The following is a 24,766-nucleotide window of genomic DNA, read 5'->3' as shown; positions in this document are numbered from 1 at the left end:
ATTCAACAAGCACTGATTAACTGACAGGTACCAAAGGAGACCCAAAGATAAAAGCAACACCCTGCCTGCCCTCCGGGAGCTTAAATTCTATTGGAGGGAGACAACAAATAAATCCACAATCAATTCAAACTGTATTCAGAGTATCAGTCCAGTTCGGTATGATGTAGAAAGCATTGACTCCCCGTTATCTCCAGGACCAGAAATAATCTCCTCTCTTCGTTTGTCCCTGAGAGCCCTTAGTCATCTGGCCCCTTTTTGCCTCTCTGAGCTCTTATACTGGACTCCTCTTCAGTACGTAACATTCCATGCCTTTGTACTGACTGCCCCTTTAATATAATTCTGTTCTTTCTCACGTCTACCTCTTGATTGCCCAGGCATCCCTCAGCTCAAGTCCCATCTTCCACAGGAGGTTTTCTTTTTTGTTTCTGGTGGTTCCATTTGCTAATAACTTCCCTTCAAAGCCAGGCTGTCTCCCATCTAGTCTTTGCTCTCTCTTTTTTAAAAATAAAACAACCTTTACCTTCTGTCTGTCTTGGAAGCATTGTGGTATATTTGTTCCAAGGCAGAATAATGGTGAGGAATAGGCAACAGGAGATAAGTGACTTGCCCACGGTCACGCAGCTAGGTCATCTAGTCTGAACATAAATATGTACCTAGTTATTTGGACATTGTCTCCCCCATTACAATGTGAACTCCATGAAGTTGGGCACTTGTACAGCCTGTGATTAGCACAGTAAGGATACAAGGAAAGGCAAAAGAGCTCAATAAACGTTTGTTGACTGACTAGTTATTATGCTTGGAGTGCTGGGGATGGATACAAAGGCAAAAATGAAGCAAGCCTTTCAAGTGCTTTACATTCTTCTAAAGAGATTAATAACAATAATAGTGGTGATATAACACAGAACACTTTAAGGTTTACATATATGTTAACTCATTGGATTCAATGGAGGCCACCAGACTGCCAAAGAGGAGGCAAAGCAGCCTGTGTCAGAAGAATGGGGCAGGTCAAAGCCCCCAAGCCAATAAGTAAGGGGATGGAATCTGTGAGGAACTGTTACATCTCCAGCCCAGAGGTGATTGGGAGGTCCAGGGTCAAAGAAACAAGTAAGAAAAATCAAAACCAGTAAACCCCCAAACCCAACACCCAGTCCCTGCTGTTCAGGAACTTAAATGTCATTAAGGAACTTTGGTTTCCTCATTTAAAAATGGCAGGGAAAAAGGAGGAGTACGGCACGGTGGGATGGCAAGGGTGATGGACAAAGGGACTTGTATAATTGGAAATTCTTGAACCCCTAAAAATGAAATTACCCAAAATTCCTTTCTGTATTACCTAGAATCCTTTTCCCTTTTCCTGCCTCCTCATGTTTGCGTGATTGTATTTAAGTTTGCTGTGACTCCTCCCTTGCTCTCTTTTACTCACAACTGGGCTGGGTTTAGGCAATTCTTTTACTTTAGTTCTTATTAATAAATCTTACAAATATAACACTTGAGTTATTGAATGTTAATTTTAAAACTCACAGATTTCTAAGTTCCCTGCCAGTTCTCATGCTCTAACTTTAAATTTCTGACTTCCCTGCTCTTTCCACTAAGCCACAATGACTCCTAACATTGTGTCTTCCCATAAGACATCCAATGAACTGATACAGGTAGGAGTCTGGTGGCTGCTTTACGATTTCAGGGCCAATAAAATAGATAAAAGTGGGAGAATCTGAGAAGAGAAGAAGAGGACTATTTTGGAAGCATTCAAGCCTATGGGATCATCTCTGGATTATCAGTGAGACCCACATGGAGCAGGTTATCCCCCAGCACTCAGACCTGAATTCCCTAAACTTGACTCTACATCAGTGGGATCAAACTCAAATAAACGTGGAGGCCACTAAATCAAGCATAAGGATCCCTGCCAACACGTAGTGACTTGGAAAATTATATATCAATATTATCTATGTTGCATTGCATTTTTATAAATATTTCCTACTTATTTTGTAATCTGGTTCATGGAACTCCAGAGTGCTGGGAGATGGGGAGAAAAGGGGAGCATGTGTTTGATACTTTTGTTCTAACACCCTCCCTCACCTAGCACAGTACTCTGCACACATGACAACAAAGGATAAGTATTAATGAACCACAGAGGGAGGCAATATGGACCAGTAGGGGGAAAGCACCGAATTTAGAGGCAGAGGACTTGAGTTTGAATCCTGTTTCTTCCACAAGTTGTCACCTCTCTGGACCTTAATTTCCCCATCTATAAAATTTTGAGGTTGGACTAGATGGCCTCAAAGGTCCCTGCCAATTCTAAATCTCTGATCCTTTGGTCCTGCAGGCTCTCAATAGAGGTGCTCATGTGAGGACAAGAGGATGGATGAGGGAGAAGATGCACTTGGCAATATGTCTTAGAGGAAAAGAAAAGCTGAGGGTCTTGCTGCCCAGAGCTGGCATATCAAAAAGAATTCATTGCCTTATGCAGGAACAATACCAGAATGTTAGTTCTTAATTGGAGATGCCAAAGACAGAAATGAACAAACTAACGGTCTAATTAATATTGAAATCATAATCTCCCAAACAGTAACAAAAGGTTGAGAATAGCGAGTTCTGTATTCTGGCCAACAGGAAATGTATGACATATCTCCAATTAGAAAGGAACAGTAAAAGTCTAAATTGCCAGGATAAAGAAGGGCAAAATTAGGCAAGAACATCCAAATTGCTCGACAACGTGTTTTTGCAGGTCTAGCTCCTTACTGTAGGAGAAAGGGAATAAAATCCATTCCTGATGGACGAATGGCTCTGGCTTCTAGAAGATAGCATTGATAAGCCAGAAAACATTCAGCAGAGGACAGGAAGATGAAGACCACATAGATCACACCACTTCAGAGGCCCCTGCCGACTCTAAATCTCTGATCCTATGGGCCTAAGGTCCATCACCTATGGAGGTGTTCAAGTGAGGAAGAGAGGATGGATGAGGTAGAAAATGCACATGACTGAAAAGTTGAGGGTCTTTGCAGCACGGAAGGTACTAAAGATGTTGAGCTTGGAGAAGGCTTGGCGGAATGTAATCGCTGCCTTCATGTATTTGTGAGTTTAGTCAATGGGGGAGTACAGTCATGATGAATGGAGAGAGATTCTACAGGAGCTATCCCCTGAAGAAAGGGGTCAGATCCATTGCTACCCCATTAAGGTCTGAACTAGGATCATTGGGAGGAAGGCAAAATGGAACAAATTCCATTTTAACGCAGCTTCCTAACAACTACCATCCCAATATGGAAAGGGCTGCCTTGGGAGGTAGTGGGCTCTTGCTCAATGGGTTTCTTCTAGCAAAAGATGGATGTCCACTTACTGGGTATATTATGAAAGGGATGCTTCTACAGTCATGAGTTCAACTATAAGGTTATTAAGGGTTTTTTCTAGCTCTTCCATTTTGTGATACTGTGTGTTAGTCTGGTCCCATCTAATCTGACAGGTGTTTTTAAGGGACTACTATGGAGAAGGCTCTGTGTGATGGGCATGGGGCATACTAAAACAAATTGAAAAACAATCCTTGTTCTCAAGAAGTTTATACTTCATTGTCCAGGGTAAAGTTTGAAGAGTGGAAATGGGTAATAAAACATGTAAATAGAGAAAAATATATGAGATCATTTGAGAATAAAGGAGAACATTAATAAATACAGAGATCAGAAATATCATTCCCTAAAAGGTGCTGGGATCCTCCTGCTTTTCCCAATTAATGAAACAGCAATCAGAAGTTAGGGTGAACTTAAAATCACATCCCCTAGACTTATAATATTTAAGGGAACAGATAGATACAATTCTAGCCCTTTATCCCTTCTCTCTGAGGAGAGCAGTGTTGCCCACCTCCTGGCAGGAAATAATGTCTCTCCTAGACAAGGGGAGGAAGTAAGTAGATAAAGATGTCCATTCTGCCCCTCTTTGAACCATACAACTCCCTCACCCTCTATGCTATATGTGAGAGGACAACACTCTTTAATAAAATAAAAAGGATTGCAGTTGCTTTGTATCCTGATGAGCTGGCTAGGTTTATTTTCCAGGCTTAAAGAACTGATCTGTATCTGTTGTTATGAGCAGTATTCTGATTAAACAACGTAACATCCGGGTAACTGACTTGTCTGGTCTGTTTAGTGTAGATCTAGCACAGAAAATATCCCCAAAGTGGGCAGCCAAGATAGTGAAAGAAGCCCCCGTAAGTCAAACTTCTTGAGGACTGGTTGAAAAACATGAGGATTTTGAGCCTGGAGAGCTGAAGGCTTCGGGAGAGCAACGTGAGGCATGGTTTCTTCTTTCCAGGATTCTAATAGGCTTCACAGTTCTCTGACTTAAAAGAACTGCTATTCACATTAATGGCTAACACTTCCTAAATAACCTTTTAAGATATTTTTTAGTTGAAAGAACTTCTAAATACTATGAGAGTAGAGAGAAGAAAATTTGCCTAGCTAAAGAGCAGTGAGGACCAAAAGGCAATTGGTGAGCAATGGAGAGATTTCATAGGGTGTTGATGTTCCTGAATGATGACATCAAAGACTGTAGTCCAGAGTTGTGCTCTTCCTTCTCTGCTAGGTTGCTTTAAGCGAATGCCTACTCTTCCCCATACCTACTGAGTGTGTTGATGGAAGACTATAGAACCCCGAATTTATTCGTCAATTGTAATAATAATATTCTATTTTATGCACTTGCTTTAATATATGAGTTTGGGTGGATTATTAGTATCTCTTTTGCCTAATTGCCAAGTAAAAATGTTGTTTGAAATCTAAATCTGGGCTACTGTGAGTGGCTGATTGTGTGAGAATCACACACTGTGTGGGTACATTCAATTGTAATTGCCTGGCTGTGAGAATGCATGGAAACTCCAGGGCTAGAGTGGTGAGAGTAGAGTAGGTAGAGGGCTATTTCCCCTCAGTTGGGATACCCTAAAGACCCTAGGAGACTGCAGCGTAAGCACGCAGTGGCAAACTTTCTCTAGGAACCTAGAGTTTCTAAGGTGAAGAGGCCAATGAGAGGAGTATAATGGCTATAGCTATGTAAATGAAAAGAATTTAATAGAGTGCTATGAAATTTTCATGGCCAAATTTGGCCCCAGAGAAGAGATGAGAAAATGCACCTCTTGCCTTCTGCCAGAGAAGAGGAGGATTCTGGGTGTGGAGTGCTGCACACATCCATGGTTAAACATGTCAACTGCTCTGGTTGAACTAATCATTGTTTATTTTCTATCTTTGTTACTTGAGAGGGAAAAGATGGGGAAAATAAAGATTTGGAAACGACTGTGATGGAAAAAATGCAGGTCAAATGTCCATCTCCACAGGAAAGCAGCCACTGACCATCTTATCCTACCCAAATCCTATCACTGATGAAAGTCAGAAAGAAATTTCAGTCTCCTGTGCATTAACTCCACAAATGCAACTGCAATTGTAAATAATAGTGTTTCCTGTCATCATGCCTTTCCATTGATTATTGCATTTGCTACCAGTGGGACTGCCTGCCTCAAGTCTCTCTCTACTCCAATATGTTCTCCATTCAGCCACTAAATAATGTTCCTAAAGTCCTGGTCTGTCCAGGTCGTGCCTTGCTTAATAAACTATAGTGACTCCCTCTTGCCTCCAGGATCAAATCCAAAATGTTCTATTTGGTGTTCAAAGCCCTTCATGACCTTTCCAGTCTTCTTACACCTTGCTCCCCAACACATATTCTTCAATCCAGTGACACTGGCCTCTTGGCCATGAACAAGACAGTTCATATATCAGCTCTGGCCATTTTTCCCTCTTTCATTATGATTACTAACCTCCCTGACTTCTTTTTAAGTACCAACTAAAGCTTTGTCTTCCATGGGAAATCTTCCCCAATCTTTCTTTTTTTAAAAAAAATCATCTTCTGACTTAGAATACTGTATATTGGTTCCAAAGCAGAAGAATAGTAAGAGGTAGACAATGAGGGTTAAGTGATATGCCTGGGGTCACACAACTAGGAGGCTAGATTTGAACCCAGGACCTCCTGTCTCTAACCCCGGCTTTCTATCCATTAAGCCACCTAGCTGTCTGTTCCACTCTCACCCCCAATATTTCTTAATTCTAGTCCCTTCCATCAATTTGTTTTAATTTTTAATTTTATATAAATTATATAATTTAAGTAAATTATATAATTTAATTTATTTTTTCCTATTTATCTTGTTTATAGCTTGTTTGCATATTTTTTGCATATTATCTCCTGTGTTAGATAATAAGTTCCTTGAGGAACTGGTTTTTTGCTCTTTTTATTTTATTTTTTAAAGTTCATTTAATTAATTAATTTAGAATATTTTTCCATGGTTACATGATTCGTGTTCTTTTCCTACCCTTGTCTCACCCCCCTCCTGTAGCCAACAAGCAATTCCACTGGGTTTTATATATGTCATTGATCAAGATCTATTTCCATATTATTCATATTTGCACTACAGTAATCATTTAGAGTCTACATCACCAATCATATCCCCATTGACCCATGTGATCAAGCAGGTGTTTTTCTTCTGTGTTTCCGCTCCCACAGTTCTTCCTCTGGATGTGGATAGCATCTTTCTCATAAGTTCCTCAGAATTGTCCTGGATCATTGCCTTGCTGCTAGAAGAGAAGTCCATTACATTTGATCGTGCCACAGTGTATCCATCTCTGTGTACAATGTTCTCCTGGTTCTGCTCCTTTTACTCTGCATCACATCCTGGAGGTCGTTCCAGTTCCCATGGAATCCCTCCAGTTCATTATTCCTTTGAGCACAATAGTATTCCATCACCAACAGATACCACAATTCCCCAATTAAAGGGCATCCCCTCATTTTACAATTTTTTGCCACCACAAAGATCATGTCTATGAATATTTTTGTACAAATCTTTTTCCTTATTATTTCTTTGGGGTACAGACCCAGCAGTGGTATGGCTAGATCAAAGGGCACTTTTGCCTCTTTTTTATCTCTACCACTTAGTTTGATCCCTGCTTAAGAAATGTTGAGTGATTGATTGATAGATTGAATGTCCTTCATCCTGGTATGCTCTCCCTCCTCTGCCTCTTGTGTTCCCTAGCTTCCTAGAGGGATTGGCTCTCAAGAGCTGTTTTCCACAGTTTACCTTTCCTGATAACTGCCTCTTCATATGTAATATTACTATGCATTTACATTGTATATATTTTAATAATCCTAGATTTGGAACCAGAGGAAGAGACTATTTGATTTTCCTTTGGAGGCAGATACCTGCTAACATGGTATGTCTCCTCCCCCTCAGTAGAATGTAAGATCCTTAAAGAACCATTTTTGTCTTTCAATCCCCAGGCTCTCAAATGGCCCTTGTATGTACACTTAGTAGACACTTTAAAGATGTTTATTACATTGAATTGGATCAAGAGAACCCTGGGATAAGGACCAGCATGTCCATCAGAAGACATCATCATCATCATCATCACATTATATAGCACCTACTATGTGCTAAGTGTGTTATGTTATTATCTTATTTGATTCTCACAACAACCAGAGGAAGGAAGTGCTATTAATATCTCCATCATCTCTTTCACCTCTCACAGTTCACTTTTGCAGAGGAAAGTAGCCCCGCAGCCCCCCAAAATCTGGGGGCCTTTCTTTAATGTCCTTTTCCCGACCTTTCACTATCTCATCTTTCTCTAGTCTTTGTAATTGTAGGAAGACTGAAATTTAATTAGTGCAGAGTTAAGTTGAAGATGGCTAGCTTTGAGATTTGTATCTCATCTCTTTGTGTTTCTCCCTGAAGAATGAGAAGCTCATCTGATATGCTGATGATCTGAGAACCTCTGAGAATTGAGCAATTTATTGATAAACAACACAATTACTAATCAGATTTGGAAGAAAATAAAACTATAGCCCTCTACATAGTCAAAACATAGCTTTAATGAGAAGGAGGGAAAAAAATCACTGTTATGGCTCCTCATGAAGATTAATGTGGGACAGCCTCTCTGGAATTTCTTTTGCAATGTAAATTAATTACCTCTGGACCTGGATGGGTCCAATTGACATTTTTTTTCCAACTTACCCTGGAAGTATGATACAGTGAAAGATCTGACATCTAGAAGACCTCAATTCAAATCCCTACCTTTGAGAATTAATTACTACCCATGTTACCCTGGGCAAGGGTCAACAACTTTCAGGTGCCTTAAGCAACAATCTAGAATTATTGGGGTGGCGGGGGGTTGGAAACTATCCAACCCAACCCTCTTGATGATTTAGTCACAGATTGGAACAAATGTCGAATGGGTTGTGTGTGACCCACCAGTAGAATATAAGGTTGTTGAAGGCAGGAACTATCTCACTTCTTGTCTTTGTATCCCCAGAACCTACATAGCAAGTGTTTAATAGTTTCACTTGTATCTGACTCTTTGTGAACCTTTTGGAGTTTTCTTGGCAAAGATATTGAAATGGTCTGCCATTTCCTTCTCCAGCTCATTTCATAGATGAGAAAACTGAGGCAAATTTGGTTAAGTGATTTGCCCAGGGTCATGGAGCTAGTAAGTGTCAAAGGCCAGATTTGAACTGTAAGTTCAAAAAGATGAGTCTTACTGATTCCAAACCCAGTGTACCACCTTGCTGCTTCACATAGCAAGTGGGTACTTGCTAAATTGGAGTTGAATGATTGTGCCCTGGCTTGGCGGAAGGGGATCTTGTACTGGATACTATTAAATATCTACTATGTGAAGCCTCTGAAGATAAAGAGACTTTTTAAAAAATCCTCACTCTCAGGGAAATGGGGGGAAGTGAGGAATATGTTAATAGACGCACATAAAATTGTAACTAAAAAGTTAGCTGAATTATTCCCATTTTCATGATTGATATTGAAGTGAGTATGATTTAGGAAAGTCTTCATGGATCTCCTAGCCTAAAGGCAAGTTCATTCAAGCCCTCATTCAACAATTTTTTGATGGCTTCTTAAATCAGGGATTGTGTTCAAGAAAGAGTGTCTCCCTCTGACTGGGGAAGCAACCTCTACACAAATGGGTAAATACAAAGTAGAACTTGAATATTTCCTGTGGGGAGAGGAGCACTAATAACAACAGCAATAATAGTAACTGTAACTGAATAAGAATGTATCAGGCACCTAATATTTGCCGGGCTCTTTGCTTAAATGCCAGGGATACAAAGGAAGCCAAGAGGTAGTCTCTGCTTTGATGACAAGAATAATAATCTCACATGAAGGGGATAGTAATGGATAGTATTTATGGGGATACTTATAGAACCCACATCCCAAGGTGTTTGTGTAGACCAAGTGAAGTGATATGTATAAAGTGCTTCACATAATAAGACTTAGTATTTTATAACACTTTACGGTTTGTAGAGTGCTTTGCAAATACCACCTGCCTTGATCTTCAAGACAACCCTGGATGATAGGTTTTTTTGAGGATGAAGACATAGGATTAGAGAGGTCAAGTGATTTACCCAGGATAAAACAGGTATTAAGTATCTGAAAGAAGGAGCAGGTAGGCATCTCAGTGGATAAAGAGCCAAGCCTGGAGACAGGAGGTCCTAGGTTCAAATCTGGCCTCAGACACTTCCTAGTTGTGTGACCCTGGGCAAGTCACTTGACCTCCATTGCTTAGTCCTTACCATTCCTCTGCCTGGGAACTGATACTTAGTATTGAATCTAAGAAGGAAAGGATTTTTTAAAACATTTGAATGAAGATTTGAACTTGGGTCTCTCTTGACACCAAGTCTGGCACTGTCTCTTATTACTTCATGTCCCTAAGGCTCACTTTCCTCAAACACTGATAATAGTATTTGTGTTCCTTAACTCAAAAGGCTATTGTTGAGGGAAATGATTTGCAGATCAAACATAGAATAACAATATTATTTTTGATGCCATGAAGTATACTGAAGACCAACATTTGGGGGTCAGCCCTGATGTGGTAGAATGGCTTGATTCAGCTTTTCCTAACTCTAAGATATAAGCCACTTAATGATCTGTTTAATAATCTATTTAATCAAAATCCTTTTTCAGAATACCTTCAAGCTGAGGCATTGGCCTCAGAAAGCCAGAACGTTTCCTTTTTATCTCTTAAAAAAAGTGAATTTTCTAAACTTAGAAAGCTCAGTGAGCCAATGCTGGGTTTTTCCCAAGGATTATTTCTGATTAGCGTTCACAAATGCTTTCTGGTGGAAACACTCTCGCTTCAATCAAAAAAGGTCCTGATTTTAGCAAAAACCTCCTCTAGGCCATCTCCCGCCAAGTCTAACAGAGTAGAAAGAAAGAAGAGATGTCCAACTCCTCCCAGACCTTTTCTCTCTTTGGACCAACAAAAACAAAAACCCAAAAGGGCTTCCTAGACTACCTGGAGGCTCTGAAGACATCTATTACTTCATGCCAAGTATTTCTGGAAGAGCAGGCAAAGCCTCAGGATGGTAAGAACTCAGGATTTATTTTTTATAATGAATAATAGTTGAGATCTAAGAGTTCTCTGGTCCTCTTAAAGGAGAGGGAAGGTTCTGAAGACAGATGCCCCTACCCTAGATCTCTGGGGTCTCCTCTACAAAAGATTAAGCCAGCTGATGAGCTAAAGAAAAACTGGGCACACGCAGAGATATTCACTCTGTTGGTTCAAACAGCAACCTGCCAAGAACATGTAAGAGCCACCTGCTAGATCGTTATGGGCTCAGAATTCCAACAATTAATGCGGAGGAGCCAGAGAAATATCCTAAGGTAAATGCTTAGACTTAATATTACATAAAATTGTGGGCTAGAGGTACTTATTCAGGAGAAATAATGATGATCATAATAATAGCTGACATTTACATGGTGTTTTAAGGTTTAAAAAAATGTTTTACAAGAATTCTATCATCTGGGCCTCACAATGACACAGTGCCATTGATACTACAAGGATGAGAGCAGTAACTAAGATGAGGCAACCAAAATTTTTCACCCAGACACAATATATAAAGGAATCTGAAAGTTCCTACAGTCCTTCACCAACATGGAAACAATGGAACTTACCATCTAGACAGAAAAAGAAAATAATTTCAATCAGAAAGCTATTAGAAGGGGCAGCACAGTGGATACTGTCAGATCTACAGTTGGGAGAACTTGGGTTCAATATGGTCTTAGATAACTTCCTGGCTGTGTGACCCTGGGCAAATAACTTAACTCCATTTGCCTAGTCTTTGCTCTTTTGTCATAGAGTTGTTACTAAGAGAGAAAGAAAGAGATAAGGAGAGAGAGAGAGGAAGGAAGGAAGGAAGGAAGGAAGGAAGGAAGGAAGGAAGGAAGGAAGGAAGGAAGGAAGGAAGGAAGGAAGGAAGGAAGGAAGGAAGGAAGGAAGGGAGGCAGGGAGGGAGGCAGGGAGGGAGGCAGGGAGGGAGGCAGGGAGGAAGGAAGAAGGAAGGAAGGAAGGAAGGAAGGAAGGAAGGAAGGAAGGAAGGAAGGAAGGAAGGAAGGAAGGAAGGAAGGAAGGAAGGAAGGAAGGAAGGAAGGAAGGAAGGAAGGAAGGAAGGAAAGGAGGGAGGGAGGGAGGGAGGGAGGGAGGGAGGGAGGGAGGGAGGGAGGAAGGGAGGGAGGGAGGAAGGAGGGAGGAAGGAGAGAAGAAGGAGGGAGGGAGGTTACTAAATCATCAAAATGGAATGGTAAGAGGTAGTCACTTCTGCACCAACCATGCTGAGTCCTAAGTGGGATGTTCAGACCTTATATTTGAGACAGTGTGTTATGGTAGATATTGGGTTAGCCTTGGAATCTGGATGATAGGAACACAGGTCTATAACTGCAAGGGACTTTATAATCCATCTCATCCAACCTTCTCATTTTACAGATGAAGGATACTGGGACTCAGGTAGATTCCACGTCTTGCTCAAGGCTATACAGCCAATATTTTAATTTGGACCCAATCTATTAGCATTTATTCAGCTCTAACTATGTGCCATGGTGGACACTTTTTTAAATGGTATTAACTGTTGTCCTTCATACTTGAAGATGACCAAAATGGCATCACTCCATTGGGGTCAATGTAGAGTGTGTCCAACTGTGGCTGATCACACCAATATAAGCTCAGAAGTCTCTACCACTGGTCAGGTACAAATAGCTTGTGTGGATGGAGATTTCTCTGAATATGAATAACAAAATAGTAAAAGGTAAAATGGTAAAATGGCATGCGTAATATTTTTTGACTGGAGCATAAGTTGGATTTCAGTGAGGTAACTGCACAAAGCCATCAGCCTCACTCTACCTTCCAGGATCATCCAAGTCCAGTAACAGGACAAAAGTCAAGAATCCTGGTGATAAACACACTGGATAGCCTTGACATCTTCCATATCTAACCAAAGAATAAGTGTTCCACAGCACTGTCTTCAGCTGCCTTCATGGCATTGAAACAAATTGTTCTCATATGCCCATTCCACCAGGGTCAGTCTTCACTTCATATATTTGAGGGAAGTACCCCCACCCCAACTTTCTGCTGGATCTGAGGACTCTTGGACTGGTTTAGTGCATCTGCTGAGACAGTTTTACCAGGAAGTGGCCCTCGCTCATGCTGGAGAGTTGGGTGGCAAGGAGACACCAAAGGTGGATGAGCAGTCCTAGAAAGAACTTGGCAAACCCTCATATCAGAGATGTTAGTCTTTCCCAAACAACCCTATTTTAATCACTGGGGATACAGAAAAAGGGGTGGGAGAAGGACCCATCTCTACCCTCAAAGAATTCATACTCTACCAGGGGAAATCACATGAAAACAAATATGTACAAACAAGATAGAGAGAGAGAGAGAGAGAGAGAGAGAGAGAGAGAGAGAGATGTAAAGACAGAAATAGATACAGAGTAAGAGACAGAGATTATATATATATATATATATATATATATATACACATATATAATTTTATATATATAAATATTTATATATATGTAATGATAAATTGGGAATGGTATCAGAGGGAAGACACCAGAGGCAAAATCGACCTTAGAGGCCACCAAATCTAACTCCCTCTCTTTATATATGAGGAAACTGAGGCACAGAGATATGAAGCAACTTGATCAAGGCCACACAGCCAGGAAGTTTCTGTGTTGAGTGTGCTAAAGTTTATTATATCACAAAAGTTCTGGGATGCTCAGATTCTAGGCAACCACCATGTGGCATGAATTCCTAGGCACTGAAAAAGTCCCTTAAATATTCTAAAGTATAAATGACCATATTAAAATTTTCTGAGAATAGGTTCTGACTACAAGAAAATAAAACAGGAATGGCATAGGACCAGCAGAAGGGTATGTAAGGGAGACCTGGACTCTGCCAATGCCTTACTTTGTGATAATATGTATTAATAACAAGGATAACAGAAACATATATATGTGTGTAATGGTGCAGTGGATAGAGCACTAGACCTCTAGTCAGAAAGACCTGAGTTCAAATCCAGTCTCAGACACTTAATACCTATGTAGTCCTACGCAAGTCACTTAACCTACTTGCCTCAGTTTCCTCATCTGTAAAATGTGAATAATAACACCTACTTCCCAGTGTTGTTGCAAGGATGAAATGAGATAATATTTGTAAAGCATTTGGCAGAGTGCCTAGCACATAATAGAAAGGACAAGAGATATGGTCATTGTCTCAGTCTTTTTTCTAGCTTCCATGAGCCATGGCCACATGTCCTGCTTAAAGAAACTTGTTTCTGTGTCCCTGGATACCTTTACTTACTTTGGTTGTTCTTTTCTGATCTTAGACCAATAGGTATCCCTAAGATGGAGGAATCCAAGTATATAGGTAACATTGGGGAAAAGTTTGGAGGCCTCGGGTCCTACCGAATTGGGGCTGGCTAGTAGCTTTTGTATCTGAGGAGAGACCCCAATAAATTGGCTGGACAAAGCCTGGCCATTTTTCCAGCAGAGTTATAGGGCCAGTGACAAACTGAAGTGAAATGTCAAATGCCCAATTAGTCATACTGCAAGCTGCTTTATGTAGTTTCGAGCTTTAGATATTACCTCCCAGAAGTCTGTAAAGAAGACTTAAATTAAGGTACTGAATTCTACTTTCAGTTTGCTTTGGTTAATGGGAAGAGTTAGTGCTTAGCATTGCTTTTGTTTGTAGTTATAAATTACCGATTCTATACCTAGTTCATAAGGTACATGAGATACTGTTTTATTTTCCACTTTGGGGAGACCTTGACACAAACCATCTAAACCCTAAGCAAGTTTTCTGAGAGAGGGGAACTTAACAAGCTAACAAGGATGAGAAAGGGGTGCCTGATCCCTTTCATTAGAAGTAGGCTCTGGGGGCATTTGGGTAGCTCAGTGGATTGAGAGCCAGGTCTAGAGATGGGAGGTCCTGGGTTCAAATCTGACCTCATTCACTTCCCAGTTGTGTGACCCTGGGCAAGTCACTTGACCCCCATTGTCTAGCCCTTACCACTCTTCTGCCTTGGAGCCAATACACGGTATTGACTCCAAGACGGAAGGTAAGGGGTTAAAAAAAAAAAGTAGGCTCACCCAGAGTTGAACTCAAACCAACCACATGCATAGGTACAGAACGCGGAACAGTTCAGTGCCCCCAGGTCTTTGGTCGAGCATTGGATCCTCAAGATTACTGTCAGAGTCAGGACCTGAAGTCAGGTCTTCCTGATTCCAAAGCTCACCCTCAGTTCACTGTGGCCCTGGGATAATCTAGATGATTATCAGTATATTATTATAGGTTTACATATTTTAACTACTTATACTTGCAAAGAAGCTATTTGTCAAATTAAGAAACCTGGGAAATTTAGCTCCATAAAACACATCTTATTATTAATTACATGGATTTGAATTTATGGCAGGTCAGAATCATGTCCCACAAACATAATTATGCACAACCGAAGCAATTCAGTCCTGCCACCGGCATTAAAATAGCACTAACATCAGTATACATTTAAATACCTGGTATATGTCCTTGCTGATTCTCATTTACCCATTAAAAATAATTTTAAATAATTCATGGAAAGAGGAGTCTTAGTGATGCTACCTGTGGGTATATATTCCAAAAAAGTAACTATTAAGGATGAGAGGATGGGAAGGAAGGAAGGAAGGAAGGAAGGAAGGAAGGAAGGAAGGAAGGAAGGAAGGAAGGAAGGAAGGAAGGAAGGAAGGAAGGAAGGAAGGAAGGAAGGAAGGAAGGAAGGAAGGAAGGAAGGAAGGAAGGAAGGAAGGAAGGAAGGAAGGAAGGAAGGAAGGAAGGAAGGAAGGAAGGAAGGAAGGAAGGAAGGAAGGAAGGAAGGAAGGAAGGAAGGAAGGAAGGAAGGAAGGAAGGATGGCAGGAAGGCAGGGAGGCAGGGAGGAAGGAAGGAAGGAAGGAAGGAAGGAAGGAAGGAAGGAAGGAAGGAAGGAAGGAAGGAAGGAAGGAAGGAAGGAAGGAAGGAAGGAAGGGAGGGAGGCAGGGAGGCAGGGAGGCAGGGAGGGAGGGAGGGAGGGAGGGAGGGAGGGAAGGAGGGAGGGAAGGAGGGAAGGAGGGAAGGAGGGAAGGAGGGAGGGAAGGAGGATTCATTAAGTGGTAACTATGTGCCTGGTACTGGGTTAAGTGCTAGGGATACAAATACAAAGAAAAAGAAAGTCCCTGCCTGCCTGGAGTTTACATTATAATGTATGAAAACAACACACAAAACAGATCCAAAAGGTTGGGAGATAGAGACTGATATTATTGAGAAGTTTAGGAATCAGGAACAGTGCTGAGAAGGGAATCAAGGCGAGCTTAGATCCCTCCACAAAAATGGAAGAACTTACCAATGAGAGATGGGTCATCAAAAAGTATATCCCAGATCAAGAAAACTGCAAGGATGACTATGTTCCAGGGCAAGTATGCCTTGGGTATGGAGGGAATTTGCAGGGTAGACTAGCAGTCAAGTCATAAATAAAGTCCAAAAGCCAGAAACAAGACTATGAAGCAAATCATAGATTTCGAGCTAAAAAAGCCTCAGGAGACCATCTAGACCAGCCATCTCATTTTATTGATGAGAAAGTTGAGGCCAGGAATACCAATGACTTGTCCAAGGGCATGGGATCATGAATACAGACTAGAAAGGACCTTAGAGACCAATCTACCCCAATTTCTTACTTTACAGATGTAGAAACCGAGAGTGAGAAATGTTAGTGTCACATTGGTCATAAATAGCAAAGGACATATCTGAATTCAAATTTCCTCATTAGTAAAATTGGGGGGGGGGGGGCATAGTAACCTAAAGGGCTGTTTTGAGCTCTAGACTTGTGTTCCCCTGGCGTGGACTCTGGCTCTGTATACATTGTACCCCACATTGCCTCTTTCAAATTACAGTACGAGTTTAGCCTATGCCATTAAGAACCCAGAAAAAGAGAACGTTGCAGAAGCAGGTAAAGCAAAGCCAATTCTAGGAAGAGCAAAAGGAATCTCTCCCACCCACCCCACACCATACCTTAATGACGTCTTCATCTGTGGACTTACACTCCACTGCATCCGAAACATCGACCACCGAACCATCCTGTCCTACAGCAACCACTTTGACTGGAACTGAGACCGCCTTCCCCGTCAGAATAGCAGTGTTCAATACTTCCGTGTCCTATGTGCACACACACACACATACACACACACCAAAAAAAGAAAGGGGGGGACACATCTTAGTAAACATGGATTTTATGTGAGGGGCAGAATTGGCTCTTAGCTGAGGAGTTTCCTGACTTTCATCTCTGCCTTGCAATTAAAGAAAAAAATTATATGTATGGAGAAAAACCATTTGCTTCTTGCAAACAGAAAATTACCAACCATTTGATAGTTTTCAGTCCTGGGACCAGAGAATCAACATTTCCTCTGCCATCTTTGCCATGCTTCCCTGATGGCTAGGTCATAAGTCAATCTCCAGATTCCCTGCTCAAGCTCTGCCTTCTCTCCCCTCCCCCCCCCCCCACTTCCCAACCCCTGACCCAGGCATGCTAGACATCATAAGTACCAAGATAAAAGTGATTTTCAGTATTTTCTAAATTGCTGGAAAAGACATGTTGGGCGAAGTGATTTCCTGCTTTTCAGGGCTTAATTACATGGTGAGTGAAGCCTTCATTTCAATGTTGAATTAGAAAACACCACAGCACAATGAATAGCAGAATGCCAAATGCAAATCTGAAACTTTTTTCCCATCAGCCCCTTCCCTGATGTCCACCCACATCAACCACCTGGAGACATTTTGCTGGCCATTAAGCTTCATTCTGTCTCCTCCTCTATCTAATGATCCCATTAGCTGGGCCTTCATCTATACCTCTGTTTGAGTGAAGTTTGATAAATTACTCCAAATGAGCAGCTAGTGGGGTCGCTGGCTTGCCAAATTTTGGGTAATACCATCAACTGTTGAGAACCAATGATAAAATGTTTCAGGTCCTACTTCTTGAAAGTTTCCCAGATAAGAAAAGAGTTCACTAGGTTCACAGAGTGTCAGAAAGAAAGAGAACTCAGAGGCCCCTTCTTTCTCTGGTGGGTTATGGCAGATGTTAAATGACTTGCCCAGGGTCACACAGCTATGGGTCAGAGGCAAGACATGATCACAATCTTTCTCAGAATTTGAGGCCAGTTCTTTCTCCACTATGCCACACACTGAGATAGACACCACAGGCATTTTTCCCTCCCCATTTTTACAGATGAGAAAACTGAGGCTAATAGAGGTTAAATAATTGGTCTGGGATCAGACAACTATGAAGTGTTTGAGAAGGAATTTAAATTGAGGTCTCTAAGTTAAGACTTCATTTACACTTCACCAAACTGTTCCACAGGGGAAAAGACTGAACCATCCATCAAAAGGCAGGCTTGTTGTGTGTGGACTTGTGCATGTGTATGCACATAGCTTTGTACAAGCCAGATGTTCTATGCCTCCAAAAGCTATTTTACACTGATTTATGGTGATCAGTTTCACTCAAAACTGTCTATGATTTTGAATGAGGAAACAAAATATATCTTTGGCAATCAGCTAACCTCCAGACTCATTACTGGCGTGAATTCAGTGGTTTCAAGACCAGATTATGTACACCCAACAAAAAATGACTATGTCTGAATAGAGAAAGTGGCCACTGAAGGTTTTTAACCTTTTTAACCCCCAATCCCTTTTGTCATTTTGGTGAAACTTACAGGCTCCTCCTTTGTTTCATGTTTTAAATGAATTTTAAAAATACAGAGGATTTCAAAGGAAGCCAATTTTCAGGAAATAATTGACAAAATATATTGATATAAGTCCCTAGCCCCATATTAAAGACCCCTGGACGTGAACATTTCCTTAACAAATTCACTGGGCCACAGGTTATGAACCTTGGGACACCAACATTTTCCCTAGAAGTTCACCAGTCCTGGGTTAAGAATCTGTGGTCAGCAACACTTTCCCAACAATTTCACTGGCCCCAGGTTAAGAAGTCATGCTCACTAATGTTCCCCATACAAGATCACTGACCCCAGGTTAAGAAATTTTGGTCACCAACATTTTCCCAATAAGATCACTGGTCCCAGGTTATGAACCTATGGACACCAACATTTTCCTAACAAGTTCACTTGGCCCCAGGTTAAAAATCTCTGAGTGTCAAGTGAAAGGAGCAGAACCAGAACCTTATACACAGAGATGGATACACTGTGGCACAATCAAATGTAATGGACTTCTCTACTAGCAGCAATGCAATGATCCAAGACAATTCTGAGGGACTTATGGGAAAGATGCTATCCACATCCTGAGAAAGAACTGTGGGAGCAGAAACACAGAAGAAAAACACCTGCTTGATCACATGGGTCAATGGGGATATGATTGGGGATGTAGGCTCTAAATGATTACCCTATTGCAAACATCAATAATTTGAAAATAGGTTTTGATCAATGGCACATGTAAAACCCAGTGGACTTGTGCATCAGCTATGGGAGGGAGGTGAGGATAAGGGAGGGAAAGAACATGAATCATTTTCCTAACAGCTAAAGTATCCTGAAGGGCTCACAAAGATGGAGAACCTTTAGATCATGTTTACAAGAATTAGTTGAAGGACCTTAGTGGAAAAAACACTAAGTTTGAAAGCAGAGAACCTGGGTTCAAATTGCAGTCTGCTTGAAAAAAATTTCCCTTGTATACTTGGGCAAGTCATTTAACCTCACTGGGACTCATATTCCATATCTGAAAAATGAGGGGGTGGAACTACTAACCCCAAAGATCCTTTCTATCTCTAAATCCATGTTTAGCCAGGAAAAGAGATTGTCATGAAAGCCATTTTCAAGAATTTGAAAGGTTATTGTCCCAATGAATGATAAGCCTTCTGCTTGGCCTCGAAGAGCAGATCAAAGTGCAATGGAAGAAAGTAAAAAAGAAATTAATTTAGGCTTGGTATCTGAAAGAATTTCCTAGTATATATAATTATGCAAATATGGAATGAACCACCATGGGAGGTAGATGGATAAATACTCTTTGATAATAATGTAGAAAAGATTTCTGCTCAGGTATATGTCAGAATACATAACCACTGAAGTTCCTTCCAATAGCTAGAGCATCCAAGTAGCTCCATGGATACAGCTAGAATCAGAAAGATGTGAGTTCAAATTTGGTCTCAGACACTTACTTGCTTTATGACCCTGGAAAAGTCACTTAACTTCTGTTTGCTGCAATTTCCTAATCAGTCAAACGAAGATAATGGCATTACCTATCACCCAGGGTTGTTGTGAAGATCAAATGAGATAACATTTTTAAAATGTTTAACACAGTGCCTGGTACACAGTAGGTGCCAGGCTAGTTATTGTTACAATTATTCTTATTCCAATCTGGAAAAGTCTGTGATTCTGTAACTAATCTCTTACTCCCACTGACCTCACCAAGATATTTCAAGGCTAAAATACAAACTATGAAAGGATGCTGATAAAAAACATCAACTGTTCCACAACTTCAAAAGTCTATCATTATTAGAAATAACAGAGTAATCCCAAACCCATGAAACATCAGGATGATGATGGACTCTATTCAATTTCAGCTTCCCACAGGTCCTGGGGAAGCTCAGACAAAAAAGAAATAAGCCTAAAGCAGACCAGTACACCCTCTGCTGCCTGGTGTTTTCTTTCCGACCTTTCAGAATTACTCTAATTTTGATCAAATTCCATCTCTTTCTCTCTTTGCCTGAAGACACTTCAAATTTGGATTTCTCAGACTGCAAGTCAGAAGTGAACTTCTCTTCAGGGAAAAAACAAAAAATGAAGGTTATATGTTACAATTTAAATGATGACTTTCAATTCTAATACTTCACATTACATAACTACCAAAGTCTACCTGGGCCCCACTTTAAAGATTATTTTTGGATTCTGATAATATGTTATCCGTAGGGCAGTATATAATTTCAAAGTCTGGTTACCCATCCGCTTGTTCCTCTAGAATGCAAAGGAAAATCATTTTAAATAGGGGAATCTTTGGCGAAAGTCAACAAATATTCAGTTTGACTCACGGCAGTATCTTTTTATCTCTAGTGTCTCTAGGTTTTAGATAAGATGAAATATAATGGGGAAAAATGTCAAGTTCTGAGAGGGGATTCAAAACATCAACTTCACAATTACAGGGCAGGGGAAGATGTAACTAAATAGCAGTTCATACCAAAAAATGTGGGGGTTGGGAATTAATAAAAAGCAAATCACTTGAGTATCAACAGTATAAAATGACTCTGAAAAGAGTTAATAAGAGAAAGGGGAGTCTCACTATATTCTATCAGACCATCTCTAGAGGGATCTGTTCAGTTCTGCCCACCATATTTTTTTAATTTTTTAATTTTTATTGACATTTCTCATGACCTTCATTTTAAAATCTACCCCTCTTCTTCCTCTAATTGGAGAAACATGCCTATAACAAAGAATTTTAAAAGGAAGAAGAAGACGAAGACGAAGACGAAGACGAAGACGAAGAGGAAGAAGAAGAGGAAGAGGAAGAGGAAGAGGAAGAGGAAGAGGAAGAGGAAGACGAAGAGGAAGAAGAAGAGGAAGAAGAAGAGGAAGAAGAAGAAGAAGAAGAAGAAGAAGAAGAAGAAGAAGAAGAAGAAGAAGAAGAAGAAGAAGAAGAAGAAGAAGAAGAAGAAGAAGAAGAAGAAGAAGAAGAAGAAGAAGAAGAAGAAGAAGAAGAAGAAGAAGAAGAAGAAGAAGAAGAAGAAGAAGAAGAAGAAGAAGAAGAAGAAGAAGAAGAAGAAGAAGAAGAAGAAGAAGAAGAAGAAGAAGAAGAAGAAGAAGAAGAAGAAGAAGAAGAAGAAGAAGAAGAAGAAGAAGAAGAAGAAGAAGAAGAAGAAGAAGAAGAAGAAGAAGAAGAAGAAGAAGAAGAAGAAGAAGAAGAAGAAGAAGAAGAAGAAGAAGAAGAAGAAGAAGAAGAAGAAGAAGAAGAAAAACAACAACAACAGCAGCAGCAGCAGTTTGGTAAAGGCTAACCAGCCTCTAAATCAAATCTGACACGACAGACAATTTTCCATGTCCATAGTCCTCATCCTCTGAAAAGAAAGGAAGAAGAAATGCATTCTTTCATCTCTTCTTTGGGGCCAAGTTTGATCAATATAATTAAGGATGCCACATTTTAGGAAAGATATAGATAAGATGGACCATATCTAGAAGAGAATATTCAGGATGCTAGAGGATCCATGCCCATGCCATCTGCAGATAGCCAAAAAGAATTAGAGATTTTTCATCCTAGGAAAAGAAGATTACAAGGGAGTATAATGGCTATATTCAAGTGTTTGAAGAGCTGCTAGATGGAAGAGGGAAGAGAAAGGGCATAAATATTTACATAGCACCTACTATATGCTAGGCACTGTACTAAACACTTTTTTACATATATCTCAATTCATCCTGCAAGGTAGGAGTTGTTAATTATTCTCATTTTACCATTAAGGAAACTGAGGCAATGAGCAATAAAGTGACTTGCACAGGGTTACACAGCTAGAAAGTGTCTGAGGCTAGATTTGAAATCAGGTGTTCTTAACCCCAGAATTCATCCTATGTGTATTGTATCACTCAGTTGTCTCCATCTAGGAGGGATTAAAATTGTTCTTTGTGGTCCATGAAGGTAAAATGTAGAAGAATGCAAAGAAGTCAGAGGGAAAGAAAAGGTTCTGAATCCTCAGAGCTGCCTCAAAGTGAAATGCTTTGGCTAGGACGTCGGTGGGTCTTCCTTTAGGAAATATATTCAAGCACAGGGGGCCGGGCCAGTGTGGGGGTCCCTTCTCAGCAATGCTGTAGAGAGAATTCCTATAAAGCTTCAAGTTGATGGATCTGATGACCTAAGGGGTCCCTTCCAAATCTCTGAGCTTCTGTTTTAAAAACCTGTAGAGAATCCGCAGGGACCATTCAGTCTAGATTCCGAGTCCCCTGACAGGATCAGAAGGGGACTCCAGGCACAGGCCATCTACCTGCTCAAGGCAGGCTAGTTAGTGACCAGTAGACATCAAGTTTAAGTTTCGGAACTTTTCTGGGTCAAGTGTACTGATGTCACTAGCAGAGAGAAAGGTGGAGAGAAAGTAGGACCAAGCCTCTCTGCTGGCAGTGACCTTAAAACAGAAGGGCACCAGCAGCAAAGAGATGGCCATTGTCTATTTTAAGGTCAGCAGAGCAAATGAAAAGCATGAAATGTGCCCTTTATAGTCCATCTCCTTGGGGGGTCAGGGAAGGAGGGAGGAGAGCTTCATCTCCTTTCTAGAAGGTTCATCTGATGACTGAACGTTGAAATATCCCAGAGGCATCCCTATATAGACTTTTTCATAAGTACTTTTTTAAAGTAGTTACTTTTTATTAGTAGAAAGAGGAATGGCATGTACTGATACCTAGAAGGCATCTATGTGGCAATGGAAACCTCCCAGATTTGGAGTCAGAAAGCTTGGGGCAAATCCTTGCTGTGTAATCTTGGCAATTCTACATTCTTTCCAGGTCTCTGCTTTCCCATCTGTAATATGGGTATAATGGTTCCCCACCGGCATGTCATGAGGATAAAATAAGGCAATGACTGCAAAGCATTATGTAACTCCAAGGCTCTATATATTGATGCATCAAATACTTAGGATTATGTGTCTACTATATACAAAAAACTAATGGCTGCAACTCTTCATGACCCCATCTGGAGTTTTCTTGGCAAAAGATACTGGAGGAATTTGCCATTCCCTTCTCCAGTTCATTTTATAGATGAGAAAACTGAGGTAAACAGAGTTAGGTGGCTTGCCCAATGTCACAGCGCTAGAAAGCATATGACTCTTCATGACCCCATTTGGGGTTTTCTTGACAAAGATACTAGAGTGGTTTTCCATTTCTTTCTCAAGCTCATTTTGCAGATGATGAAACGGTGGCAAACAGGATTAAATGACTTGACCAAGATCACACAGCTAGTTTGCCATTTCCTTCTCCAGCTCATTTTGCAGATGATGAAACAGAGGCAAACAGGGTTAAATGACTTGACCAAGATCACACAGCTGGTTTGCCATTTCTTTCTCTAGCTCATTTTGCAGATGATGAAACTGAAGCAAACAGGGTTAAATGACTTGACCAAGATCACACAGCTGGTTTGCCATTTCTTTCTCTAGCTCATTTTGCAGATGATGAAACAGAGGCAAACAAGATTAAATGACTTGACCAAGATCACACAGCTGGTTTGCCATTTCCTTCTCCAGCTCATTTTGCAGATGATGAAACAGAGGCAAACAGGGTTAAATGACTTGACCAAGATCACCCAGCTAGTTTGCCATTTCCTTCTCCAGCTCATTTTGCAGATGATGAAACTGAGGTCAACAGGGCTAAATGATTTACATAGTTGGGTTGAGTTGGAGGCCATGTTTGAACTCATGAAGATGAGTCTTCCTGACTCCAGGCCTAGCATTCTATCCACCTGATGGTACAAACAAACAAATAAACAAAACCTAGTCCCTACCCACTAGGAGCTAACATTCTCCTGAGGGGCAGGGTGCAATGTGACCTCTATACAAAAAAGCAAATACAAGATTATTGGGAGTGGGAGTGGGGGGGGACAGAGACAGAGTGGAGGGGTGGATTGAGAAAGAGGGAGAGGGAGAGGGAGAGAAATAGAGACAGACAGACATAAAGAGGGAATTGAAATTTGAGATGTGAGAGAGAGAAGAGAGAAAGAAGAGGAGAGATAGAGTCACTAAAAAGAAAGAGGAAGATGGAGATGGAGCATCTCAGAGTCTGGGAAATAAGAGGAGGAGAGGGACAGAATGAGAGTGAGAGAGAATTAGAGCCAGACAGACGAACAGAGAGAATTGAGATTTGAAAGAGAGAGAGAGAGAAACACTTGGGAGTGGGTGAATTATGAAAGGCTTCACAAAGAAGTTAATACCTGGACTGAGCCTTAAGGATTTTTGTTGGTGGTGATGAGGAGGAAATATACCAGGAAATACTTGGGGAAACAATGGCAGGTTTGGGCAGAGCAATGTGGCTACAAATTCGGACACTGATGGAACAACTGAAGTTCTCTGGGTGGGGTGCTCCTACTACACCCCAAACCAAGAAATCCTTCTTTTTGGCCATATATCTGTGCCACCAGTCTGGAGATAGCTTAGCATGTGCCCATTTAGGACCAAAGAGAAAATGGTAAGTTTGGGTTGGGATGGTAGGGAAGGTGTCAGTCAAGGTCTTTGACTTAGATGTTCCTGCAACTGAGTATGAGAAAGAAGAAGGGCTCGTCAGGGGACATTAAGGACCCAGCTAGCTACCACTGACTTTGTGACATGAAGTTGTCACTACCAAAGCCTTGGTTGTAGGCAGGGCCAAAGTCCCCCCGCAATCTTGTGCATAGACTAATCTATGGCCCTCTCCAAATGAATACAACCCATACTACACACAGGGTA

At 40.9% G+C, this 24,766-nt stretch overlaps 1 protein-coding gene across 1 annotated transcript in view; it reads right to left on the bottom strand.

The window, feature by feature from the left end:
* The window catches only part of TMEM132B (transmembrane protein 132B), a 258,328-nt gene that overhangs the window by 119,821 nt on the left and 113,741 nt on the right, over positions 1-24,766 (bottom strand). Inside the window, exon 2 of the mRNA XM_056821906.1 lies at positions 16,369-16,512. Coding sequence (XP_056677884.1) covers positions 16,369-16,512 — 144 coding nt within the window. The remainder of the gene's footprint in view (positions 1-16,368; positions 16,513-24,766) is intronic.

The sequence above is a fragment of the Monodelphis domestica genome, chromosome 3, assembly GCF_027887165.1.
Source record: "Monodelphis domestica isolate mMonDom1 chromosome 3, mMonDom1.pri, whole genome shotgun sequence".
Taxonomy (NCBI): domain Eukaryota; kingdom Metazoa; phylum Chordata; class Mammalia; order Didelphimorphia; family Didelphidae; genus Monodelphis; species Monodelphis domestica.
The sequence above is the reverse complement of the archived record's forward strand: the minus strand, read 5'-3'. Positions and strand labels throughout refer to the sequence as shown.